General features: G+C 40.8%; 1 protein-coding gene across 4 annotated transcripts in view; it reads left to right on the top strand.

Moving 5' to 3' along the window:
- Nucleotides 1–25,246, top strand: part of CTPS1 (CTP synthase 1) — a 46,554-nt gene that overhangs the window by 16,420 nt on the left and 4,888 nt on the right. For all 4 annotated transcript variants that reach the window (XM_089482820.1, XM_089482822.1, XM_089482818.1 and 1 more), the window contains 9 exons: nucleotides 2,636–2,724; nucleotides 4,341–4,435; nucleotides 4,831–4,893; nucleotides 7,044–7,087; nucleotides 11,286–11,382; nucleotides 13,592–13,647; nucleotides 17,067–17,163; nucleotides 20,913–21,057; nucleotides 24,935–25,025. In XM_089482820.1, coding sequence (XP_089338946.1) covers nucleotides 2,636–2,724; nucleotides 4,341–4,435; nucleotides 4,831–4,893; nucleotides 7,044–7,087; nucleotides 11,286–11,382; nucleotides 13,592–13,647; nucleotides 17,067–17,163; nucleotides 20,913–21,057; nucleotides 24,935–25,019 — 771 coding nt within the window. In that variant the 3' untranslated portion in view covers nucleotides 25,020–25,025. The remainder of the gene's footprint in view (nucleotides 1–2,635; nucleotides 2,725–4,340; nucleotides 4,436–4,830; nucleotides 4,894–7,043; nucleotides 7,088–11,285; nucleotides 11,383–13,591; nucleotides 13,648–17,066; nucleotides 17,164–20,912; nucleotides 21,058–24,934; nucleotides 25,026–25,246) is intronic.

Raw genomic sequence — 25,246 nt, 5'->3', positions numbered from 1 at the left:
TATTTTATTTACTTGCATCTGCATGCTTTCGAACTTCTCTGTTGGCAGAAGCTGGCACTAGGGACAGGCTCTCACTCCATCATGTGGCACTCGGGCCTCGAAATGCCAGTCTTCCGATCTTCTGATTGTTAGAATTGGCGTCTTAACCACTAAGCCTTTTTGTTTAATATACTTTAATTGCTTCTGCATTTCGTCTACCAAGGTTAAAGAAATTTGATGTTGTATCATTTTTATCTCCTCTCTCAAACTTTTTTTACTTGGGAAGTACTTCAACATGTCTTCTTTCATATTTAGTTCCTGTTGATGTTTTTCTGGTTTTTGGGTTCTTTCCTTTTTAAGTTCAGAACATTTTTTAATAAATACCCTTCTGATTACTGCCTTTGAGGCTTCCCACAGTTTCTCATGTGGTTTCCTTCCTTGTGTTGTCTTTAAAGTAATCCTCTAAATGTTTTGTTATATCTTTTTTGTCTCATCCTTAGTTAACATAAGCTCATTAAGTCTCCAATTAAATTCTTTGCATCTTAAATTCAACATTAGCACAATAAATTTATGGTCAGAAAATACTCTTGGGTATACATTCACCTCTTTGGTTTTCAAAACGATATGCATTGATAATAGAAACATGTCAAGTCTTGCCCATGGGTAGTGTCTATCTGAAAAGAAAGTATATTCCCTTGTCCCTTCATATTTTTCTCTCCACACATCTTTTAAAGCAAAGAAATCCATAAACTCAAAAAACTCTTTTGGGAGTTTGCCTTGGTTGGATCTTATTTTCTTTTGAGAAAGCCTGTCTAGCTGTGGGTCACTGACCCCATTCCAGTCTCCCATTATGATACAGGAGTCAAAAGATAAATTTCCACGCTTATTCAACAATTTAAATAAAATTCTCCTTTTTTCTCTAATGGACCATAAATTCCCATTAGCAGTTTTTTTCTCCTTCTAGCATAATTGATACACCAACATAATGTGTCATTAAGCACCTCTTGGGCCTTGTATTTCTTGTAGACATATAGCACCACACCTTTTTTATTATCTGCAGCTGATACAAATTCTATGCCTAACTTTGCGTTTTTTAAGAACTTAACGGCGTGTTACAGAGTGCTCTGCTGGCACCACTGGTTGCTGCGTCCGGGAACCGCAGCGAACAAACCGCGCAATTCCTGGACGCAGGAAAAAGAAGCTGCAAAAAGTGGCTTCTTTTTGCGCCCCGGAAGTGGCACCACTAGTCACGCACTCGTGGCGTCACTTCCGCCATGCGGCATGTGAACACTAGGCGTCTGCGACATCAAGATGGCGGCGCCCGTGTAGAACGGGCGCTGCCATTTTGTACGTGCCAAGCGCATACTAGGGTTAGGGGCGTCTGGAAAGGAGGCCCCTTTCTAACCCTAGTAAGCGCTCGGTGCATAATTTTGGCCCGTGCGGAACGGGCCTCAGTCTCCTTTTTTAATTCTTGTCTCCTAAAGACATAATATTTCAAAGTTTTGTTTTTTTCAGATAGTGAAATAGGGAAATAATAGGGAAGGGATGTCATACTGAGGAGGGAGGAAGCTTGTTTTTCTGCTGCTCCAGGGAACAGGACCCAGAAAAATGGATGCAAGCTCCAGAAACAGATTACACCTTAACATTAGGAGGAACTTACTGAGAGTAAGACTTGTTCGACAGTGGAACACACTCCTTCCTCAGAGTGTAGTGGAGTCTCCTTCCTTGGAGGTGTTTAAGCAGAGGCTGGTATGTCAAATGAAGAACACAAACACGGGTGTTTGTGGTGAGAGAAAGAAAAGTGCATGTGGAGGAAAAGCAAATCTGAGTTCTTTTTAGGATCATAAAGCTAGTTTTAAGACTCTTCATCTCCTGTGCATTTTTTTTTGAAATTAATAAAATAATAGAATATGTGATGACTTAATAACCATTGCTATATCGGCCTTGTCCACAACATCACTTTGTTCCAAATGGAAAGCAAGAATAACCTGATTGCTAGCATAACATCTATAGTTAGCTTCCTGCAGCAGTACTTTTTTAAGGTACAACATTTTTTTAAGGTGCAAAAGTTCATGAAGTTTATAATGAGAACAGTTTTGGGAAACACTAGAAAATAATAACTGAAGATTTTTCTGACACTGGCCTTCTCCACACCTTACAGTAAGCCTAAATTCTGCAGGGACTAGGCTTAGAACCATTCACTAGTGCATAGTGTTCGATCATTCTTTGTTGCAATGAGTAATTTGAGTGGCTAAATAAGCTATGGATTTTTGGTCCATGGCTTAACATGAAGAGTGAACCAAGCAGGGCATTGGAACTCTCTGGGCTTGTTTAGTTTCCAGCAACCTGGAGAAATAACCTTGGATTATTTTTCTGGCTTGTTGGGGGAATAAACCAGAGAGCTAGCGAGTTTGCATGTCACAATAAACAACCAGAGACTGAAGTTCTATGGCTTGTTTTACACGTTTGATCAGCCCATGTGCTCCACCATTGGCTCATGCTTGACAGCCTGGGATATTCTTGAATTTGTGTCATTTGGCAATTAAAGTCAATGTTTTTCAGTGTGAAGTCAATTGTGATAGATAAATGGTCCCATGAATTGTAGTACAGATTGAGTCAGTCTTGATTATGCTTTTAAAAATGGATTTCTTCCTAGCACATTGATTCTGCTGACTTGGAGCCAACTACTCTACAAGAAGAGCCAGTTCGATATCATGAAGCCTGGCAGAAACTCTGCAGTGCTGAGTAAGGGACTCATAACATAGTTTTCTTTAGAAGAAAATGTCTCCTGCTGGCATTATTGTAGACTTTGGGGTGAAACAATCCACCACAAAAGGGTCGTCCCCAGAGCTGCTCGTCCCAGAGCTGTGGCAAACAGACCCATGCAGCCCCAATCTGACTTGCCAACGCAGTCCTGGACAGCGCTCTGAAAAGAAGTGCGGGTTTTACCGGCTTCTCCACATTGGGTTGACTTCTGGGCTGCTTCTGCATGGCCTTGGGACATACATTATGTGATCACCATGCCCCCAAATCACCCAGAAGCGGGCTTATTATGCCCATCTGTTTTTTTTCCCTTGCTTATTATTCCCTGTTTGGTGGAGCATTATAGCTTGATCAGGGTTGAAGCAGTAGCATTACCTTTTAATCTTATTAACCAAGTAAACAGTGTACCCCACATTATTTCTCAGAGGCTACATGATGTGCAAATTACTGTATATACTCATCTATAACTCTAAAAATTTATGCCCAAAAACTGACCCCAAAATCAACTTATTTACGGGTCAGTATGGTGATGTGATAGCAGCTCTTTCAGATTCACCCATGCAAAGCATAGAGCAGCTTATCTCTCTTCAGCCAAGCAGAAAGAGTCCTGGGTGACTGACTGCTGTTAGGCAAACAAACAGAGTCTGCAGTTGTCTGGGGAATGAGGGGAAACAAAAGCTGAAATGCTGAAGCAAAAAGCCTCAATTAAGAGTCTCTCTTGCCTCACATACACATTGAAGGAGCCTCCAAATTTTGCCCTTGACCTATCCATGGGTGATGGCAAAATCTATAATTTTGCCCTGAACTTACACATGAGGTCGATTTATAGTTGAGTATGTACGATAATTGCAAATAATATGTGATAGTTTTGTCAATGACTGTTACTGTGATGGTTTAATAAAATCCTTCAAGTCAGTATACCACTGAATAGCAGTTGGTTAAGGTTATATGATTCTGTTGCAAAATGCACTAGTGCAGTGGTCTTTCAGGTGTTCTGGATTTCAACTACCAGAAATCCCAGCTAGATTGGCCAATACTCAGGAATTCTTGGAACTGAAGTCCAAAACATCCCAAGGACCAAAGGTTGGGAACTACTGAACTAGTGTGATTCACCTTCAGAATGCATATTTGGCTGATGGATGTGTTAGCATCCTTGACTATACAATGATTCAATAGATTAGAGAAATTATTCTAAACAGTGTCTTTGAGAGATAAGACACATTGTAGCCATGGCACTGCTTTTGAAGACATTCTTATTTATAGAATGTTTTCTGCATCTGGGGGAAGGAGAAAGCTGCAGATATGAAGAGGGTTACATGCATACAAATAGCATCTTTGCTCTTTGCTTCTGTTCTTCAAGTCATGCCTGTTGTTTTGCAACTGTTTGGCACAGTAGCTGGAGTCCTTGATATACATCTAGTTCTGTGAAGCAGAGGGAAGTGTATGTAGTTTGAGATACAAATATGGAATAGCATTGTTTAATATTATATTGAGAGACTATTTTTAGAAGGCTCAAATATATGCCACATGGAAAGTGAAATAAACTTTAATGTATCACTAAATTGGCCCCCCTTTTTCTTGTTCTCCATTTTGTACAGTGGAGTCCTGGTTCCAGGTGGATTTGGTGTTCGAGGGACAGAAGGAAAGATACAAGCTATTTCTTGGGCAAGAAAACAGAAAAAACCATTTCTAGGTGAGATAATATTAACCCTATGGGAAAAAAAATGAGAGCACAATCTTGGCCCATACACAAAATGGCCCACACACTCAACTACAAGACTAATTCCATTATAATAGAGAGCCCTGTAGCTTATCTGTGAACCTGCTGTTATACTTTGGCTAGGTTTTTTATATGTATGCCCTCAAATCTATGAACGTTTTTTCTCTGTGGGTAACATTGAACAATATATGTGTTCTTCATGATTTCAATCTTCCTGAAAATACAGAGGAAGAGTTCAACATTTTCTTTTCCTTCCCTCTGCTGTTTTGCCTCTTTTTTTGACATTGTGGTTGCAGAAGTGCTAATAAGGATTTGTAGATAGCACTTTTGCCTTCTTGGTGTATATATTTCCTGCTCTGTTTCTACAGGAGTCTGCCTGGGAATGCAGTTAGCAGTTGTGGAGTTTGCCCGCAATATCCTCGGTTGGCAAGGTAAAGATGATGGGATAAGATTGTTCAGAACAGATGTAGAGGTGTTTGCACTTAAAACCAGTAAATACTTGAATTTGATGGTCATATACTGTCATTTGGGAAATTTAAGAAGACCATCTTAAAGGAGAACTGCACCCATTTTTCTCTGTCCTGTCTATGTGAATGTTTAAAAAGAAATGGTCATATCATATTCAAGATGTTCTTCAGGCTTGTTGAGCAGATTGTTTTGGACTGCGGGGACACAACACTTCAAATAAAAAGGCAGTATTTCCAGTAATTTCACTGCAGGCTCAAAACACATCAGAGTGACATAAAATACCATAACACAGTACGTGACATCTGTGGATTATATTAAAGTGCTTACAGTACACATGCTATGTACAGTGTTACTTTAGTTTAGAAAGTCAAGTTTCAGTACTGATCCAGAAAACTTTATTCAGAAACCAAAGATGTGTCCAGCAGGTGTATGTTGTTAGAACTGAAAAGCTAGCATTAACATAGTATAACTAATGCATACAGTAATTCAGAAATTAAGCAGGTTGTTCTTCTTCGTGGTTTCTGCGAAGCATATAAATGGGTTATTCTGCGCCTGCGCAGCAATTTCGGATCCTACTGGAATCGCTAGAGAAGACTTTCTGGTAGTAGCTCCGGCCACCCTCTATATAGGCTCAGTGTCTTCCCGCTCTTTCTCACATCCTTTTGTCTGCTGCGTGAGCAATTTTAGGCTGCATCAATAAAAGTATAGTGTCTAGATCAAGAGAAGTAATAGTGCCACTGTATTCTGCTTTGGTCAGGCCCCACCTAGAATATTGTGTCCAGTTCTGGGCACCACAATTCAGAAAGGACATTGAGAAACTGGAGCCATGTGTCCAAAGGAGGGCGACAAAAATGGTGAAGGGTCTGGAAACCATGCCCTATGAGGAACGACTTAGGGAGCTGGGGATGTTTAGCCTGGAGAAGAGAAGGTTAAATGGTGATATGATAGCCCTGTTTAAATATTTGAAAGGATGTCATGTTGAAGAGGGAGCAAGCTTGTTTTCTGCTGCTCCAGAGAACAGGACCCGGAACAATGGATGCAAGCTACAGGAAAAGAGATTCCACCTGAACATTAGGAGGAACTTCCTGACAGTAAGGGCTGTTCGACAGTGGAATGCACTCCCTCGGAGGGTGATAGAGTCTCCTTCCTTGGAGGTCTTTAAACAGAGGCTGGATGGCCATCTGTCAGGGATGCTTTGATTTGGATTTCCTGCATGGCAGGGGGTTGGATTGGATGGCCCTAGTGGTCTCTTCCAACTCTACGATTCTATGATTCTAAGAGCCAATGTCCCCTTTTCCCTATTTCTCATGGTTGTCCCTTCTTTCAACCTGTATCATCCTTTATCATGAGACTGACTTTAAAACTCCCAGCAAAGCCTGTCCTCCCTTTCCAATCTCCTCTAACCACCAAAGGAATGTGAGCAACAACCCTAGTAATCACCTTATGGGTATGTGTCCCATCATCAAGTGTTAGTACAGCATAACCTGTTGTAAGCAAGACAGTTCCTAATAACTATGGCAGGCATGCTGAAAGACTCATCTCCTGAAAACATATTATCCCAGTAATCCTTACAACAGGGGTGTGAGTCACATTGTGTGATAGATGAAACTGAGACAATGGCTTGCCTAAATTCACTTAGTGGACTCATGTCTGAGGCAAAATTTGAACTAGGTCATAGTTTATCTCTTTTACTTCTTCATCATCTAGAGTCTCTAGATCTATCAGTGTGTAAAACTTGCAAAAGACAAAACTTATGCAAAAGAGTAAAAATAATAATAAATAAAAATACATGTTGGCCTGCTTATGATTTGAATGGTTGTATTGTTCATGCTGTATTAGGAATAACCATATCGAGTCTCACAGTACTATATGCAACTATGGAAAGTTGTCTCATTGGCAGAATCTCAAAATCCTGTCAAATATTGTTACGTACTTCTCATATGCTTGGGAAAAGAGTATGGGGCATGTAGTATACCTGTATCATTATGTAGCTGCCTTTGCAAGATGTGTTTATGTAGTAAGAATAGGTAATGTCAGGGTTTGTTAGTGCACTGAATGCTGAGACCAGCAATGTGTTACAATGCAGGTCTAATCATAGTCTTGCAATCCACAGATGCCAATTCTACAGAATTTGAGCCCAAAACTACTCATCCTGTGGTAAGTGTGTTGTGACTTTTGAGCCCATTGTGATCTTACTCCATGCACACAAAGGGCATTCAAGATTTTTTCAGTGATGGAGGGGAGGAATCCTCAGTCGGGTTAGTTCCCTCTCTTGCTCCAATAGGCAGGGACTAGGGACTCGCAGGTGACAGCATCGGAGGGAACGCTCCCTGTGTCTCCAGCCTTGTTCCTGCCTTGCTCCAGATCGGTCGCTCCTTGTTTTTCTCCTTCCTTTCTCCACTTCTTCTTCTTGAAAAAAATACCTCTCCTCTTCCTTCCCTCCCTCTTTTCCCTGAGTGCAAGACTAGATAGGGAAGTCAGAAGGTATGAAATGGATGAGGCGGAGGAGAGCCCTGGCATGTCTGGGGAATCCTCGCAGTTTGAGGGCATCCTGTGGTGAGCCCGGACAGCAGCTAAAGCAGGGACCCCCATAGTGGCGCGGCCGGAGGAGGGGGAACCCTTGTCTCTGAGCCCAGATGTGCCACTCCACTTTCTCCCTTCCCGGGATCAAGAAGAGGTGGCATATTCAGCGGAGTCTGTTGGTGTCAGAATTAAGTAAGATCAAGTAGAATATTAGACATATCTAGTTATTTAATATTCACTTCATGTATTCAGCTCAAATATGATCACTGTTATATGTTTAATATATATATTGATCTCGATAGTTCTGTGTGTTGAAATATTGTATAATGTTGGGGGTTGGGAAAATAAGGTTGAATATTAAGGGTGAGGTTTGGCTTGTGGATGGGGCCCTGCTAAGGGGTTTGGGATGTGGGATAGAAGGTAACGGTTCTTCAACTGTAAGGTGGCTGGTTGCCGTGTTGATTGGGTCCTGGGTGGGGTTTTAAAGTGGGAACTTTTCCTTGTGCCTTCAGATTCTGCAAAGACGTGCTTGTGGTTACTTCTGCTGTGCATCTTACAATAAACTTTCTTGTTTTACATTAAGTTGGTTATGGATCATTAGCCTGAGGTTCTCAATTCTCACAGTCGGGCACGTAAGTAGCCCTGCTTCGACTCCCCCAGCGGCCTCACCCTTCAATCTCCCACTGGAGATATCCTTCCTTCTGGCCTCTCTAATCTCCATTCAGGCACCTGCCATTATTGCGGGCCAAACTGGTGCCTCTTCCTGCCACAACCCCAGGCTGCTACCGGTGTGTTCCTCGTGACTCAGCCCGCCTCCTCCCTTAACACCCCCCCCCCCAGACACCATCATGGGCGAGAGGACTCTCCCCACTGCGCACATTCCTCCTCTTCTTCGGTGCCAGCCAGGTCATCTTCGGAAGCCATACCTGATCATGAGAGGGGCAAACCTAGGCCCCTTATATGGCAAATCTGTTCGTCGGTTCATCCCAAGGCTTCCCATAAGAGAAGGGCAACATCCAGTGGCCACCATTCAAATTACAAGAAAGCTAAGATTTTACTTTTCACGCATTACTCAGAGGAGCTTATGGACAGTCACAGTCTGTTTCTGAGGAGGGAGAAGATGAACTTTCCAAGGAAGAGGAGGCTGACACCCCTCTTCCCCCTTCCTCTGCCAGATTATTTGCTGCCTCCTTAAAAAAGCCATTAAGGCCCTAGAGTTGTCTGACACACCCAAACCCACTCAGGCAGTGGATACTGATCTGCCTCAAGGTAAAGGCAATTCCTTCCTCCAGCCTCGTTCTCTGTGTACAGAGGGTCATTCCCTGCTGACTTTATGAGAGCGATAAGGGAAGAGTGGTCCAAACCAGCAATTGTCAGACTAAACCCAGCAGCAGTAAAACAATTCTACACCTTACCAAACTTGGTGATGTCCAAGTTCCAGGTTCCCTTGGTTGATGCCCCGGTCTTGGCACTTTGTTTCCTTGGCCATTTATGCAAGAGATGGCAATGACACACTAAAAGTCCCAGAAGACAAGAGAGCAGACTCAGCTCTGAAAAGGAGTTTTGAGGCTTCTTCCACAGCCATCAGGGCCTCTTTAGCTATCTCTATTCTCTCCAGGGCTGCATACGGATGGGCAAAAGATCTCATCCACTTAGTGCCCAAAGGTGATATTAGGCTCTGACAGGGTATAAACAAACTAGTTATCAGTAATCATGTCAGCTCTACCTGTTAAGCTGTCAAATCAAATCTCATCTCACCCGTATGTCAAAAAGATCTTGAGAGCAGCCGCGCTGCTTGGCCCCCCTGCAGTTCACCGTTATCCAAGTTGGGATCTTCACCTAGTATTGGCAGCCCTCACTAAGGCTCCATTGGAACCACTTCAACAGACAGATATCAAGGTCCTCACTTGGAAGGTCTTATTTCTTGTAGCTGTCACCAGAAGAGTGTCGGAGCTAGGAGCCTTGTCGGTCAGAACGGAGCTCTGTTCCTTTAGAGGCGATTCTAAAGGTACCACATCTAGACCCAACCTTTATTCCCAAGATAAACTCAAAATTCCACAGGTCTCAGGAGATTGTCCTGCCGTCTTTCTGTCCCAATCCTAAAAAGGAGTTCAAGAAATCCTGGCACATGCTAGATGTGCATAGGGCTCTTCGGATTTACATCAAGCGCACATGCCGCTTTTGCAGCTCCGACCACCTGTTTATCCCCTTTGGTTCTTCTTCTAAGGGCAAAAAAGTCTCCTCTTCCACACTTTCTAGATGGATACGAGACTGCATATCCAAGTGTTACGATTCAAACAACTCATCAGTACCACGGGGTATCACTGCCCATGCCATGTCGGCCGCTCTTTCCACCAGTGCCCTGTTGCTATATATCTGTAAGGCTTCCACATGGGCCTCCCTTTCCACATTTGTCTGCTATTACCATCTCAATGTATTCCAATCTGCGGAAGCGTCATTTGTAGGTGAGTCCTTCAAACAATTGTCTAGTTGCTAGTATCAGTTCTGCCTCCCACAGTTAGATAGCTTTGGCATATCCCGATTGAGGATTCCTCCCCTCCATCACTGGAAAAATGAACATTGGCTTACCTTGTGACATTTTTGTTTTCAGCAATGGAGGCGGAGAAATCCTATCCTCCCAGAACTGAGGTGATGCTTCGGTTGTGGAGAGGGTGGAGTTATCTATTATTTAACCATTATTTAGTTTGGTTTTGACTATTATGTTAGCTAGATTTTAGAGTTGCTGGCTTCAGCTATATCAAAAACTGGAGACATCAGGGGGGTTCCCTCCGATGCCGTCAGCTGCAAGTCTCTAGTCCCTGCCTATTTGAGCAAGAGAGGGAACTAACCTATTTCAGAATTCCTCCCCTTCAATACTGAAAACAAACATCTCACAAGGTAAGCCTGTGTTCATTTGCTTAATATTCATTATTGTTTTGAGATGAATTGTAATGAAAATGGAATCTGGCGTGGGCATAAACTTCTGGAGGTTCTTTTTCATGCAATAGACCAACAAGTTGAGTATGTTAAAGAATAAGGAAGCATCATCAGTATTATTATCTCTAAAGGTAAAAGTTTCACTTTTGACAAGTTTGTCTAGTTGTGTCTGACTGAAGGGGGCAGTGCCCATCTGTTACTAAGCTGAGGGAGCCAGCGTTGCCAAAGATGACTCTGTGGTCATTGGCCAGCATGATTGCATGGAATGCTGTTACCTTCCTGCTGAAGTGGTGCCTATTTATCTATTTGCACTTTTACATGCTTTCAAACTGCTAGATTGGAAGAAGCTGGGACTATTAACGGGAGGACACTGTCGTGTGGTGCTTAGGTCTCAAACTGCCGACCTGCCATCCTTGCAATTGGCAGAATCAGTGTTTTAACCACTAAGCCATCACAAATAATTGCTGAATATGAAACCTGTCTTCACTCCAGCCCACAAATATGGAAGGGAACAAGATTTGTATTCTTAGACATCTGCACATGATGCAGAATTATGCCTACCCTTGTAAAATACAATGCATATAGGTGCAGATTGTATGATGATCTGTAGCTGGCCCTTTCAGTTGTTATGTTAGCTGGTGCTACTGCTCTTCCCTCATCATCTGAAACTTGCCGTTTATAAAATCTTAATAGATAGTATGATTGATCTTTAATCTCCTGATACAAATGTACTGAAATGTATTTTTTCCACTTCAGAGCAATTAAGATTGGTGTTTATAGGTGCTTTGCTGGGTTGTTCATGTCAGATGTCTCAACTTGTTCCTGCATAGAGGTGTAGCACTGTTTTTCCCTCTTCATTCCTTTGCAACCACAGTGTATTCTTTGTCTTCCTCAGGTAATAGACATGCCAGAACATAATCCTGGTCAAATGGGTGGAACTATGAGGCTTGGCAAGCGGAGAACAGTCTTCCAAACCAAAAACTCAGTTATGAGTATGGATTTTTGTAGTTCTGTTTCTTCCTCCTTCCTTTCAGTAGTTGCTTTTGTTTGTGTTGGTAGACAATGCCATTGTTAGGTGGATTTGTAATTAGGTGATCAGCTGAATTGAAAGAATGCTCAGCAATGGCTTCTCTTCATCTTGGAGAGAAGTGACCAGTGGGGTGCCACAGGGTTCTGTCCTGGGTCCAGTGCTTTTCAACATCTTTATCAGTAACTTGGATGAAGGAATAGACAGTATACTTATCAGATTTGCAGATGACATCAAATTAGGAGGAGTAGCTAATACTAGAGGAGAGGATCAAAACTCAAAATGACCTGAATTTATTAGAAAGCAGGGCCAAAACTAACAAAATGAATTTCAACAGGGACAAATGTAAGGTGCTGCACATAGGCAGAAAAACTGAAATGCATAGATATAGGATGGGGATGACCTGGCTTAATAAGAATACATGTGAAAGGGATCTTGGAGTCCTACTAGACCACAAGTTGAACATGAGTCAAGAGTGTGATGCGGCAGCTAAAAAGGCCAATTTAATTCTAGGCTGCATCAATAGAAGTATAGTGTCTAGACCAAGGGAACTAATAGTGCCACTCTGTTCTGCTTTGGTCAAGCCTCATCTGGAATACTGTGTCCATTTCTGGGCACTACAATTCAGAAAGGATGTTGAGAAACTGGAGTGTGTCCAGAGAAGGGTGAGCAAAATGGTGAAGGGTCTGGAAACCATGCCTTATGAGGAAAGATTTAGGAAGCTGTGTATGTTCAGCTTGAAGAGATGATAGCCCTGTTTAAGTATTTAAAGGGGCATCATACCGAGGATGAAGCAAGCTTGTTTTCTGCTGTTCTAGAGACTAGGATCAATAGCAGTGGGTTCAAAGTAGAGGAAAAGAGATTCCAGCTCAACATTAGGAAGAACCTCCTAACAGTAAGAGAGCAGAACACCTTCCCTCGGAGTGTGGTGAAGTCTCCTTTGGAGGTTTTTAAACAGAGGCTGGAAACACATTGTTAGGGATCCTTTGATTGTGTATTCCTGCATGGCAGGGGGTTAGACTGGATGACTCTTGTGATCTCTTCCAACTCTCTTGAAATGAATAACCTACCTCAGAAAGGACACAAATGCTTATCAAATTCAGCCTCCACCTCCTATTTCCCGGCATGGAATCCTTTTTCTTTGTTCTCATATGAGGTTATCTAATGTAATTGCTAGTAGATGTGGAGCAGGCAAAGAAAGCATTACTTCACACTATGAATTCAGTTCTGTGCCATATGATTCATGGCCAAAAGCTTTGATTGATTTAATAGGCCAGGAGTGAAAAAAGAAAGCTACCTCCTCTCCGGCATGGTATTCTGTCCCTCTAAGGCAGTGGTCCTAATGCTGCAACCCTTTAACCCCATGTTGTAGTGACCCCCACACCATACAATTGCCATGTCTCGGTTCCTAAGGCCATCAGAAATAGGTGTTTTCCAATGGTCTTAGGTGACCCCTGTGAAAGGTTTGTTGCACCCTCAAAGGGGTTGCGACCCACAGGTTGGGAACCGCTGCTCTAAGGTATCCTGACATTTTTGTTTCTCCCATTGTTGCCTTTGCTCCACATACTGCTGGAATGGAGTCCCTATGAACTTCTCTGAAATTGACTTTGGTCTTCAGCCTGAAGAGTTATTCTCCACTTGCCTCAGGGATTAGACTGGTCAGGGATTAGACAGTTACTGACTGTGACTGTTAATAGAACTTCCAGATCCAAAGACATACTGTCACTGACTTACCGGGAAGTAACCGTTGGAGAGGGCCCCTGTGTAGTTGAGATTGCTGAATAAACCTGTCTGCAATCAATGCATGCCAATATTTGCAGCACCCCTGAACAAAAATCCATTCAGTGTGCCAATACATTTATAAACTCTGAAATATTCCACCATAAAATGCCAGTCTTACTCACAAGACTATGATAAAAAGCTTGCTTTCTGATGCTTCACATTTTATAAAATCTGAGAGCTTGATTGTTCTTTCTTTGTAAAATGTTGGCTTATAAGGCTCCTCCTACTTCTTCAGTGGTACATAACAAGTATTAGAATTTGCCTTAAAAGAAATAGACCACTTAAGCATTTTAATCCCTTCTGCTCTTTGAGAGAAGGGGAATGAGGGAGGTTCTGATATTAATATGGGAACCAATTTCCAGTAAACAAACCTTATGCTTTCTTCTCAATAGGAAAACTGTACGGAGATGGTGACTATATAGAAGAGAGGCATCGCCACCGATTTGAGGTATGGTAAACCCTGTGATAGGTTTGATTTAGAATCACCATAAATCAAAAATGATTTCAGTGATAAGAGGGATGTTAATTAAAAGGGGTTCAGAAATTAAAAGACAGAAAGACGTAAAACTTAAAAAAGACCTGCAGGAATTAAAGATATTAGAGGAGAAAATGAGAATACATAAGAATAGTAATAATTTGAAAAATCAATATGTAATTCTAAAAAACAGAATACAGCTGGCAAACACGGAAGAGATCGCAGCTAAGTTAATGAGAATCAAACAACAACACTTTGAAGGAGCTAACAAATCGGGACGATGGCTAGCGTACAAATTAAAAAAAGAAACTGAAAAACTGATGATTAATGAAATTAAGACAGGCCAAAAAAATACTAACCCAACAGGAAGAGATAATAAGAGCATTTCAAGAATACTTCACAAATGTATTTAAAGAAGACAAGGACACCAAGGAGGAGGATTTTGATAAAAAACTAAGTAACTGTCTTAATAGAAAGAATATAATACAACTGACAAAAGAACAAATTGAGGAAATGGAAAAACCAATACAGGAGGAGGAAATATTGAAAGGAATAAAAGCCTTGAAAGAGGGGAAAGCACCCGGGCCAGATGGCTACACGGCCTTGTTTTATAAGACATTTGTAAAAGAGATTGCCAGGGAATTAGAGAAAGTATTCAACAATATAACAGATGAGGGTGTACCCAACACATGGAACTTGGCAAATGTGACCTTAATTCCTAAGGAGGGTAAAGATAACACTGAGCTCGCTAGCTATAGACCCATTGCACTTTTAAATATAGACTCAAAAATTTATACAGGAATCTTGGCAAATAGATTGAAAACCATATTGAAAGATATTATACACACAGACCAAAATGGATTCTTACCAGGAAGGCATGTAAGATCTAATATACGCACCATTCTGAATATAATAGAGCACTATACAATACATAATGATAAAAAAATGGCACTAATGCTGGTAGACGCTGAGAAAGCGTTGGATAAATTAAGATGGAAATTTACGTTTGAGGTTATGAAAAGAATGGGGTTTGGATGTAGATGGTTATCAAATATTGCCCAACTATATACTGATCAAAAAATTCAAGTTTTAGTAAATGGACAAAAGACAAATTGCATTAAGGTAGAGAAGGGTACAAAACAAAGGTGCCCCCTTTCACCATTGCTCTTTATTATGGCATTAGAAGTCCTGAACAATTCTATAAGAGCAAACAAAACAATTACTGGTGCAAAGGTAAAAGGTGTTGAATACAAGCTTCGGGCATATGCCGATGATATGTTACCAATACTAGAAGATCCAATCAAATGTATTGACCGTGTTTTAGGGGAAATGAAAGAATTTGGTTTCTTTTCAGGATTTAAGATAAAACAAAAACAAAACTATATTGATTACTAAGAACATGAGAACGGTAGATGAAGAAAAATTGACAATAAAATCAGGAATTGAAGTTAAAAAAAGGCAAAGTATTTGGGTATATGGTTGTCGAATAAAAATATAGAGTTATTTGAAAATAATTATAAAGTGGTATGGAGACAGATCTCAAGGGATATGCAGAGATGGAATAAATTGGACCTGTCGCTGTTAGGAAGAATAAATACCATCAAAATGAATGTGCTCCCCAGGATAATATATCTCTTCTTAAACCTGCCTATAATTAACAATGATAAGATAATTCTGACATGGGAAAAGGAGATTAGCAAATTCTTGTGGAAAGGCGGAAGGGCAAGGATAAAAGCTCAGATACTACGGAAAAGAAAGGAAAAGGGGGGCTCTGCTCTTCCAAACATGAAACTGTATTTTTGGGCAGCAGGGTTACTTTGGTTGCAGGACTGGGTGAGGTTAGAAAATAACAATTCGTTAAATATTGAGTCTTCAAATCTGAGATATGGTTGGCATGGGTACCTTTGGTACCGTAAAGACTTAATTAATAAGGATTTTGTTAATCACGTTATCAGGAAGCCCCTGCTGAGAATTTGGAAAACAATAAGATCTATGTTTTATTTCAAGATACCTTACTGGGTCTCAACACAGGAGACGTTATTTGGCAGATGGGAAAAAGCACAAAGCTGGATAAGATATAAGGATCTAATCAAGAGAACAACAAGAGGGGAGATAGAAATTAAATCCAGGCAAGAATTAGAATGCAGAGGAATCAAGGTTCAATGGTTTATGTATTATCAAATTAAATCTAAATTTAAAGAGGATCTGATAAAGGAAGGACTAGAATCACAACCAACTGAGTTGGATAAAATCTTCTGGGATACAGATAAGGGGAAGATTTCGAAATTTTATCAACTCCTAACATCAAGGGAGCTTGAATCTGAAACAATAACATCTAATATGATAAGGTGGGCACAGGATGTGGGACATCCAATCACGCTAGAAAACTGGGAAAATTCTTGGAAAAAAACAGCTAAGTTTACTGCTGCCCAGGACCTTAAAGAAAATATCTTAAAAGTTGCAAATAGATGGTACTTGACACCATCAAGGCTATCCAAGATGTTTAACAGCAGTAAAAACGACAAATGCTGGAAGTGTAGTAAAGCTAAAGGAAGTTATTATCATGTATGGTGGTCGTGTTCCAAAGTTAGGTGTTTTTGGGAGAAAATTCATGATAACATACAGAAAATAATAGGAGTAAATTATACCAGGGCCCCTGAACTATATTTGCTTAATATGACTAGTTATTTAGGGAACGAGCTGGAGAAAAAATATTGGAAAATCGTTTTGTACTTTGTAACAGCAGCCAGAATACTGTTGGCCAAATACTGGAAATTGAAAGATGTACCCAATATAGAAGAATGGTTACAGAAGGTCATAGAAATTAAAGCAATGGATAAATTAACTGCTCTATTAAAAAATGAGGAATACAAAAATGATTCATGGAAACCTTTTGAAGATTTTGTCTACAAGAGATGGAATAAAAGAATGTAATAAGTTAGTTAAGTAAGTGTTTGCTGTATGAAGATAAGAAGACAGGGATCATAAATAATAATTTGTTGAAATAGAGCATTCTGAACTTGGAATTATGTTAACGTAAAGGCTGCGAATGTATGGACATATTAATATTTGAAAACAAAGAGTCATACCACAGTTAAATGTAACAGAGAACAATATGATAAATACATACAGTAAGACTGAGCAAGGTTGTATTATATCTACTGATCATATGTCTGTACCTCTGATTGGTTTTGTATAATGAAGATGATACTGTATATTCGATATACATACTCGGAATATTTTGGAATCTGGAATATTTTGAAATATTAAATAAAGTTGCTAATAACAAAAATGATTTGAAGGCACACAACAAGCAAATACGATGTAGTGAGCTTATTCAGTTTTTCACTGAGTTTGCCGAGAAGTCATACAATACCACTTTTGTTTCCTAGGTAAATCCAGAATTAAAAAATGCATTTGAAGAAAAAGGTATGAAGTTTGTTGGCCAGGATGTTGAAGGAGAGCGAATGGAAATAGTTGAGCTGGAAGGTGAGCCCTTGGGTCGGTAGCAGGAATAGTGGTATAATTATTGGGGAAAAGATCTTGTTAGATGTCTTTTAGATTTAATTTGCTGGTGACCCTTCATTCTACCTTTGGGAGAGCAAATAAGTGCCACCTGGGTGTTAGACAATAGTAGAATTCTGAAAAATCACACTATATGAGACTGAGTTTTAAATTGAAGAAATGTTTTTGCCAACAGTCTCAAGAACTTGATAGGAAGGTTTTCAACTGAGTTTCGTGGGGGAGGAAGATAATATTAAGGAAGACAAAATGGCTGGAGAAAATAGTCAAACTGACATAGAGGAAACAAGACAAATAGTTCAAGGACCCAACAGTGGGAGGCAAGAAAACTTGTACAGGCAGCAAGTAAAGGGGAGCCATGGTCTGTGATGTCTCTACACTAATGCACAGAGCATGGGAAATAAGCAAGATGAACTCGAACTCCTAGTACAGTGATGGCGAACCTATGGCATGCGTGCCAGAGGTGGCACTCAGAGCCCTCTCTGTGGGCACACATGCTGTCGCCCTAGCACAGAGTTTGCCAGAGTTTCTTACTAGAAAGCCAGAGGGATGTGGCACTTTGCAATAAATAAGTGGGGTCTGGGTTGCAGTTTGGGCACTCGGTCTGTAAAAGGTTCACCATCACTGTTCTAGTACAACAAAGCAAACATGATATAATAAGCATCACTGAAACCTGGTGGGATGAGTCTCATGATTGGAATGTAGAAATAGAGGGGTTTAACCTTTTTAACAGAAATAGGCCAAACGGGAAAGGAGGAGGAATAGCACTATATGTCAGAGATATTTACAGCAGTGAAGAGATCCAGGACATCAATCCTGCAAGCCAGGTGGAGAGCGTCTGGATAAGAATTAAAGGGGAGGGAAACAACAACAATGTTATGGTGGGAATCTACTACAGACCCGCAAGTCAGACGGAGGAATTGGATGCTATCTTTCTAGGACAGATGACTACACGCTCAGAAAGGAGAGATGTAGTAGTGATGGGTGACTTCAACTACCCTGATATTTGCTGGAAGGCGAACTCAGCCAAATCCTCAAGGTCTAGCGAATTCCTTACTTGCCTTGAAGACAATTTCATTGTCCAAAAGGTGGAAGAGGCAACAAGGGGTTCAGCTATTTTAGATCTGATCCTAACCAACAAGGATGACTTGGTTAATGGAGAGCAAGTGGTGGGATCCTTAGGTGGAAGTGACCATGTTCTCCTGGAGTTTGTAATACAATGGAAAGGAGAAGCCAGGCATAGTCAGACACACAATCTAGACTTTAGGAGAGCGGATTTCAGTGAACTTAGAGAAGTATTGAGGGTGATCCCGTTTTCAGAAATACTAAAAGAGAAGGGAGTTCAGGACGGATGGGAGTTTCTCAAAAGGGAGATACTGAAGGCACAATTTCAAACAGTTCCAGTGAGAAAGAAAAACGGGAGATGTCTCAAGAAACCAGGATGGATGACTAAGGAACTTTCAACTGAGCTGAGTTTTAAATGGAACATGTATGAGAAATGGAAAAAGGGGGAAATCACGAAAAAGGGATACAAAGAAATAGCAGGCATGTGTAGGGAAAAGTCAGAAAAGCTAATGCGCAGAATGAACTCAAGCTTGCTAGAGAGGTTAAGAACAACAAAAAGGGCTTTTCTGGATATGTCCGCAGCAAAAGGAAGAAGAAGGAAATGGTAGGGCCTTTACATGGAGAAGATCGCAAAATGCTAACAGAAGACAGAGAAAAGGCAGAATTACTCAACACTTTCTTTGCCTCAGTCTTCTCACAAAAGGAAAAGGGAGCTCAACCTGAGGATAATGGAGCAGAGGACAGAATAGGGGAATTTCAGCACAGAATAAGTAAAGAGATAGTACAGGAATACCTTGTTAATCTAAATGAATATAAGTCTCCAGGACCAGATGAACTACATCCAAGGGTATTAAAAGAGCTGGCAAATGTAATATTGGAGCCATTGGCAATAATAATCTTTGAGAACTCCTGGAGAACAGGAGATGTCCCAGCAGAATGGAGGAGGGCAAACGTTGTTCCCATCTTCAAAAAGGGGGAAAAGAGGATCCCAACAATTATCCTCCAGTTAGTCTGACATCAATCCCAGGAAAGATTCTAGAGCAGATCATTAAACAAAGAGTCTGTGAACATCTAGAGGGCAATTCTTAGATTGTATGCCATAGGCAGGTTTACTCTTACATATTTATTGTTTTATGTATAGCGCCATATAAATAACTAAGTAAATAAATAAATAAATAAATAATACCATAATCACAAACAGTCAACATGGGTTTCAGAGAAAGAAGTCATGTCAGACAAACCTTATCCCTTTCTTTGATAAAATTACCAGCTTGGTAGATGAAGGGAATGCTGTGGATGTAGTATATCTTGATTTCAGTAAGGCCTTTGACAAGGTTTCCCATGACATTCTTGCAAACAAGCTTGTAAAATGTGGGCTAGAAAAAGTAACTGTTACATGGATTTGTAATTGGTTGACCGGCCGAAGCCAAAGGGTGCTCAACAATGGCTCCTTTTCACTCTGAAGAGAAGTGACCAGTGGGGTCCCACAGGGCTCTGTCCTGGGGCCAGTGTTATTCAATATCTTTATCAATGACTTGGAGGACAAAATTGGGGACATACTTATCAAATTTGCAGATGATACCAAATTAGGAGGAATAGCTAATACTCCAGGGGACAGGATCAAAATTCAAAATGACCTGAATAGACTAGAAAGCTGGGCCAAAGCTAACAAAATGAAATTCAACATGGAGAAATGTCAGGTACTGCACTTAGGACGGAAAAATAAAATGCACAGATATAGGATGGGGGACACCTGGCTGAAGGAGAGACTTTTACGTGTGAAAGGGATCTGGGAGTCCAAGTAGACCACAAGTTGAACATGAGTGAACAGTGCGATGCGGCAGCTAAAAAGGCCAATGCAATTTTAGGCTGCATCAATAAAAGTATAGTGTCTAGATCAAGAGAAGTAATAGTGCCACTCTATTCTGCTCTGGTCAGGCCCCACCTGGAATATTGTGTCCAGTTCTGGGCACCACAATTCAAAAAGGACATTGAGAAACTGGAGCCATGTGTCCAAAGGAGGGCGACTAAAATGGTGAAGGCTCAGGAAACTATGGAGCCCTACGAGGAAGGACTTAGGGAGCTGGGATGTTTAGCCTGGAGAAGAGAAGGTTAAGAGGTGATATGAGAGCCCTGTTTAAATACTTGAAGGGATGTCATATTGAGGAGGGAGCAAGCTTGTTTTCTGCTGCTCCAGAGAACAGGACCCGGAACAATCGATGCAAACTACAGCAAAAGAGATTCCACCTCAACATTAGGAGGAACTTCCTGACAGTAAGGGCTGTCTGACAGTGGAACACACTTCTCCCTCGGAGTGTATTGGAATCTCCCTCCTTGGAGGTCTTTAAGCAGAGGCTGGATGGCCATCTGTCAATGGGGATGCTTTGATTGTGATTTCCTCCATGGCAGAATGGAGTTGGACTGGATGGCCTTTGTGGTCATCTCTGTGATTCTATGATTCTATGATTGTAGATCTTTTTGTTTCAAGTGAAATGGATGCCAGAGGCACATGTGTGCCATTAAAGAAAAAAAAGGAATGATAATGTTCAAAATGGCTTTAGAAAGGATATTTTTTATATTTGTTTATCTTTGGTAAAATGGGATTGTTTCAGATGCTAACTTAATGAAGCATGTATAATTTTTTCTTCTAGAGCATCCATTTTTTGTTGGTGTTCAGTATCATCCAGAGTTTCTGTCTAGACCTATAAAGCCATCTCCCCCTTATTTTGGGCTTCTCCTGGCTTCAGTAGGGAAGCTTACACATTACCTACAGAAAGGTTGCAGACTCTCACCCAGGTAAGTGCAGCTGAGTTTTCTGGCTTTTTATGTGACTTTTGAGCTTGGCAGTATCTTCCAAGTGTGTAGCATGCCAATTGGAGATGATCTGTTATTTCTGTTGAGTGCAAAAACCTTCAGCCTGTATAGTGTACTTCCTTAATCTGGATTATTATATCACTAGCACCTTTGCAGCAGGAAAATACAGGCGTTTGTGGTTCTGTCATGATTTGGTAGGCTTTGGCTAAATCTCCTTCCTAAAATAATTGGTTGTGTCTCGGCACACCATTGCTATCTTTGGGGAGGATGCTGATGCAATATTTAGGGTAACAGTGTTGTAACAGTTTTATTTTTTCCATGGTGAAATGAAGGTCACTCATCTACTATCCTTTTACACATTTAAAATAAATCACTACCTGAAAGCCGGAGAAAGGAGTGGAGGATAGAAAACCAGGACCAAAAATAGATGGCGAAGGAGTGGGAGACAGCAGACTGGGATGAGAAGCAGACGGGAGAAGCAGGAGGAGAAGCAGACGGGGAAGGTGTGAAGGGCAATAGACTTGGGTGAGAAGCAGACAAGACTGAGGACAGAGGATAGAGAAAAGAAATAAAAGATCGGAGTAGGGAGAAAATGAATCTGAAGTGAAAAGACTGGGCATTTTCAAGGTCGCAGAACACATGAAAATAAAGAAGTGACATAGAGGAAGAAAGCTGATGGCACTAGCAAAGAGAGGTATAGATAAAGGATCAAGTATAGACAAAGGACCCAGAGATAAGGAAGAAGTGTGAAAAGAGTATGACACTTAGAGGTGAATGAATCAAATTACAATATTCAATCCTGCTATTTCATACACAACCTAAAGAGGTATTATTAAAGGGTTTGAGTTAAACAAGATCTGTTACAGCCAGGTTCGTTATATTTAGCAATAATTTGGAAATTAGATTGTTGAGTGGAAGGTATATTTGGAATTTAAGTTGATACTCAACAACAATGACAACGAGAGAAATAGCAGACAGAGAAAAGGAGAGGAAAATAGTACAACTAGCAGGTCCAAGGCAAGAAACAACAAGAAGACCGTCTTTGGAACTAAAATCAACAGACTCAAACCTTAAAATCTTGAAAGCAATCCAAAGAATTGAAACTAGTATTTGCCAGGAAATTAAAGACTCACGGAATGAATTACGTCAAGACTTCAAAGAAGATATTGAGAAACTGAAAGAGGCAATGAAAGGAATAGCAGAAGATGTTAAGGATGTGAAGAAGAGGATTGGAGCCTTGGAAGACAGAACAACAGAAATAGAAGGGAAAAAAACCCCAACCAGAAACCTTATACTAGAACAGAATCAAGAGAAAGAAGCCAGCAGGTTGAGAGAAATTACGGATAGGAAGAAATGCATTAAAATGCGAGGATTGAAAGACCAATTTAATGAGGATCTCTATGGCTCTGGCAAATTTAATAAATATCTGGAATATCTAGATTTGGATAGAGATAAAATCTTCAGGATAAACTCTGCAGTGGCTCGAAACAAAAATCTCTCTTCACCTTCAATCTCTTTTCTATGTTTCTTCCAAAAATCACTTGCTTTTTCTATTGTGTTCAATTTATATCTTTTTATAGTTTTTTGTGGGTTTTTCAGGCTATGTGGCCATGTTCTAGCAGAGTTTCTTTCTGACGTTTCGCCAGCATCTGTGGCTGGCATCTTCAGATGCCAGCCACAGATGCTGGCGAAACGTCAGAAAGAAACTCTGCTAGAACATGGCCACATAGCCCGAAAAACCCACAAAAAACTATGGATGCTGGCCATGAAAGCCTTCGACTATATCTTTTTAGTTTCCAAGTATGAGACAGACCCATCAGAAAGGTATTCCATAAGTTTTCAGTTGGTCTGAAGAAAGCATAGTCCCCTCTAAGTTTCAACCCTCTTGGCTGCAGCTCTTTGGAGTAACTGAAGTTTCTGAACGTTCTTCAAAGGCAGCCCCACGTAGAGCCCGTTACAGTAGTCCAAACGGGATGTAACCAATAGGTAAAATACGGTGCTAGAGATTCTTCTCTATATGGGTATTTTTATCAGGCTGGTTAAAGGTATGATTCGTTTACATTTCTAGTGATTCAAGTAGTTAGCAGTTTTGCTAACAGGATAAAGAAAATGACTTTTGGTGGATTTCAGTCAAATTGTTTGACTACAATTACTTTGAATATTGACAATTAAGAACTGTTCCATGAATATTTTATGACATATTTTTGAAGAATTAATTATTTCAATTAATTGGTTGATCATGGTGTTTTCTCTGCTTAATTAATTAACTAATCTTAACTAACATAATTTTTATTGTATACATTGTGTATGCAATTTCTGCTGTTGATCAGTTGAGTGTTAATGATGACTAGAATGTCCAAGAAGATGTGTCCAAGACTTCTGCTTTGTGTGAGGGGTATTTGTATTGCAATGTACGAGTTTCATTTAGGTGTGTGGCTTGCTCTTGCATCTTATTACAAGGGAAACACTTGGTTCTGCTGTTTCATGCTACAAGGAGAAAATACTACTATGCATTCTGGATTGTCCCTAGAACAGAGAAGGGTAACGTGGACCCCTGAGTTGGTTTTTGTGGACCTTTCCTCACTTTGTTGGTGCAGCCACTGACAAACTGACAGAGGCTTTGCAGCCTTTTTTTTCCGGAAGGGGAAGCACTGCCTTGCAATCAATCAATGTTTATTGATTAGCCCTTAGGCCATATCAAAATAACACAAAAGCAGATAAAAAACGCTATAAAAATTCTATAGAAGTTCTATGGAAATTAGAAAAAGCTAAATATAATAAATTGTCAGGGCTTGGTGCTCAAAGAGAGTTGTCTGGCATTTTCCTAGATGAGAGAAAGTCACTGCCATTCTTGAATTTTGGCAGTATGGCAAAATTGGTAGCCACTGTCAAACTTCCAGAGTCTTGTTGCCTGTCCCTGAAGTGGCATGTCATGGTCATAGAACAGCAGCTCTCAACCTGTGGCTCATGACCCCTTTGGGGGATGAATGACCCTTTCATAGGGGTCGCCTAAGACCATCGGAAAACACATATTTCCGATGGTCTTAGGAACCGAGACGCTGCAATTTTATGGTTGGAGGTCACCACAACAAGAGGAACTGTATTGAAGGGTTGCTACATTAGGAAGGTTGAGAACCACTGTCAATAAAAGACAGTTTGAAGCATCATCTGATCAGTTTTGTTGCTCTGGGGTGGTATTCATACAAAATTATCCTGACAGATCAGTTTGCTTTTAATAACAACATAAGCCTCTCATAGGACTACAAGTATGAAGATTCTTTGAGGCAGAAAAGCAAGTATGGCATCCTGAGGCTGATGCTAGTATCTGAGAGCTGTCACTTTAATTTCCTTACTACTCAGGAATAACAATATGTTAAGCATTCTGGGATGTTTTGGGAAATTTAAATGGACATTAAGATTAAATTGAAATGCTCCTGTCACCACCTGCTAGGTAAACTGAGGAGCACATTTCGCCCAGGACCCCTTCCAGGTTGGAATGAGCCCATGTAAATGACTTGTATTTGTACAGTGTGCCCCGGCATACGGGACATCTTTTATGCAGCTTTCAGCTTATGCTGAAAGCCAGACGACGGGAATGGGTTGCATGCCATGCCACGCGTCATGCATGAGCCCCATTATTTTCAATGGGGCTCAAGCATACATGCTATTTGCCTTACGCGGAGGGGTCTGGAACGGATCCCCCGCATAAGGCAAGGGCGCACTGTAATCAGTTAATTAAAATGACTTATATTTGCAATTAATGCCTTCATTATCTTGATTTTCATGAACTGTAGTGGGTGCTTTGCCTGTAACTGAAATTCAGAGGTGAAGCTGAAATGCAGAAATCTTTTCTTCACAGGGATACATACAGTGACAGAAGTGGAAGTAGCTCTCCAGACTCTGAGATAACAGAATTGAAATTTACTGCAGTGAATCCTGAGTAATTGCTGGTAATGTCTTCCTTTATTTTTTAGATTCATTCCCCCACTTAGTCACTGCTTCTTTAGCTGTGACTTTGGTACAGGCTTCTTGTCCTGGGGATAAATTTTCCACTGTAGTCGGCAAAAGACCTCCTGTGGCAGGCTGTTCCTCCCGTTCGCTCTGACAGGCAGGCTCACGAACTAATGGGCAAAGACGGACTCCTTCCTTGTGTGAGAGGGCCATCCCAGGA

Source organism: Sceloporus occidentalis, unplaced genomic scaffold (assembly GCF_023333645.1).
Source record: "Sceloporus occidentalis isolate IW3139 unplaced genomic scaffold, rSceOcc1.0.p SCAF_20, whole genome shotgun sequence".
Classification (NCBI taxonomy): Eukaryota; Metazoa; Chordata; class Lepidosauria; order Squamata; family Phrynosomatidae; genus Sceloporus; species Sceloporus occidentalis.
Note: the sequence above shows the minus strand (reverse complement) of the source record. Positions and strands in the feature narration are given on the sequence as shown.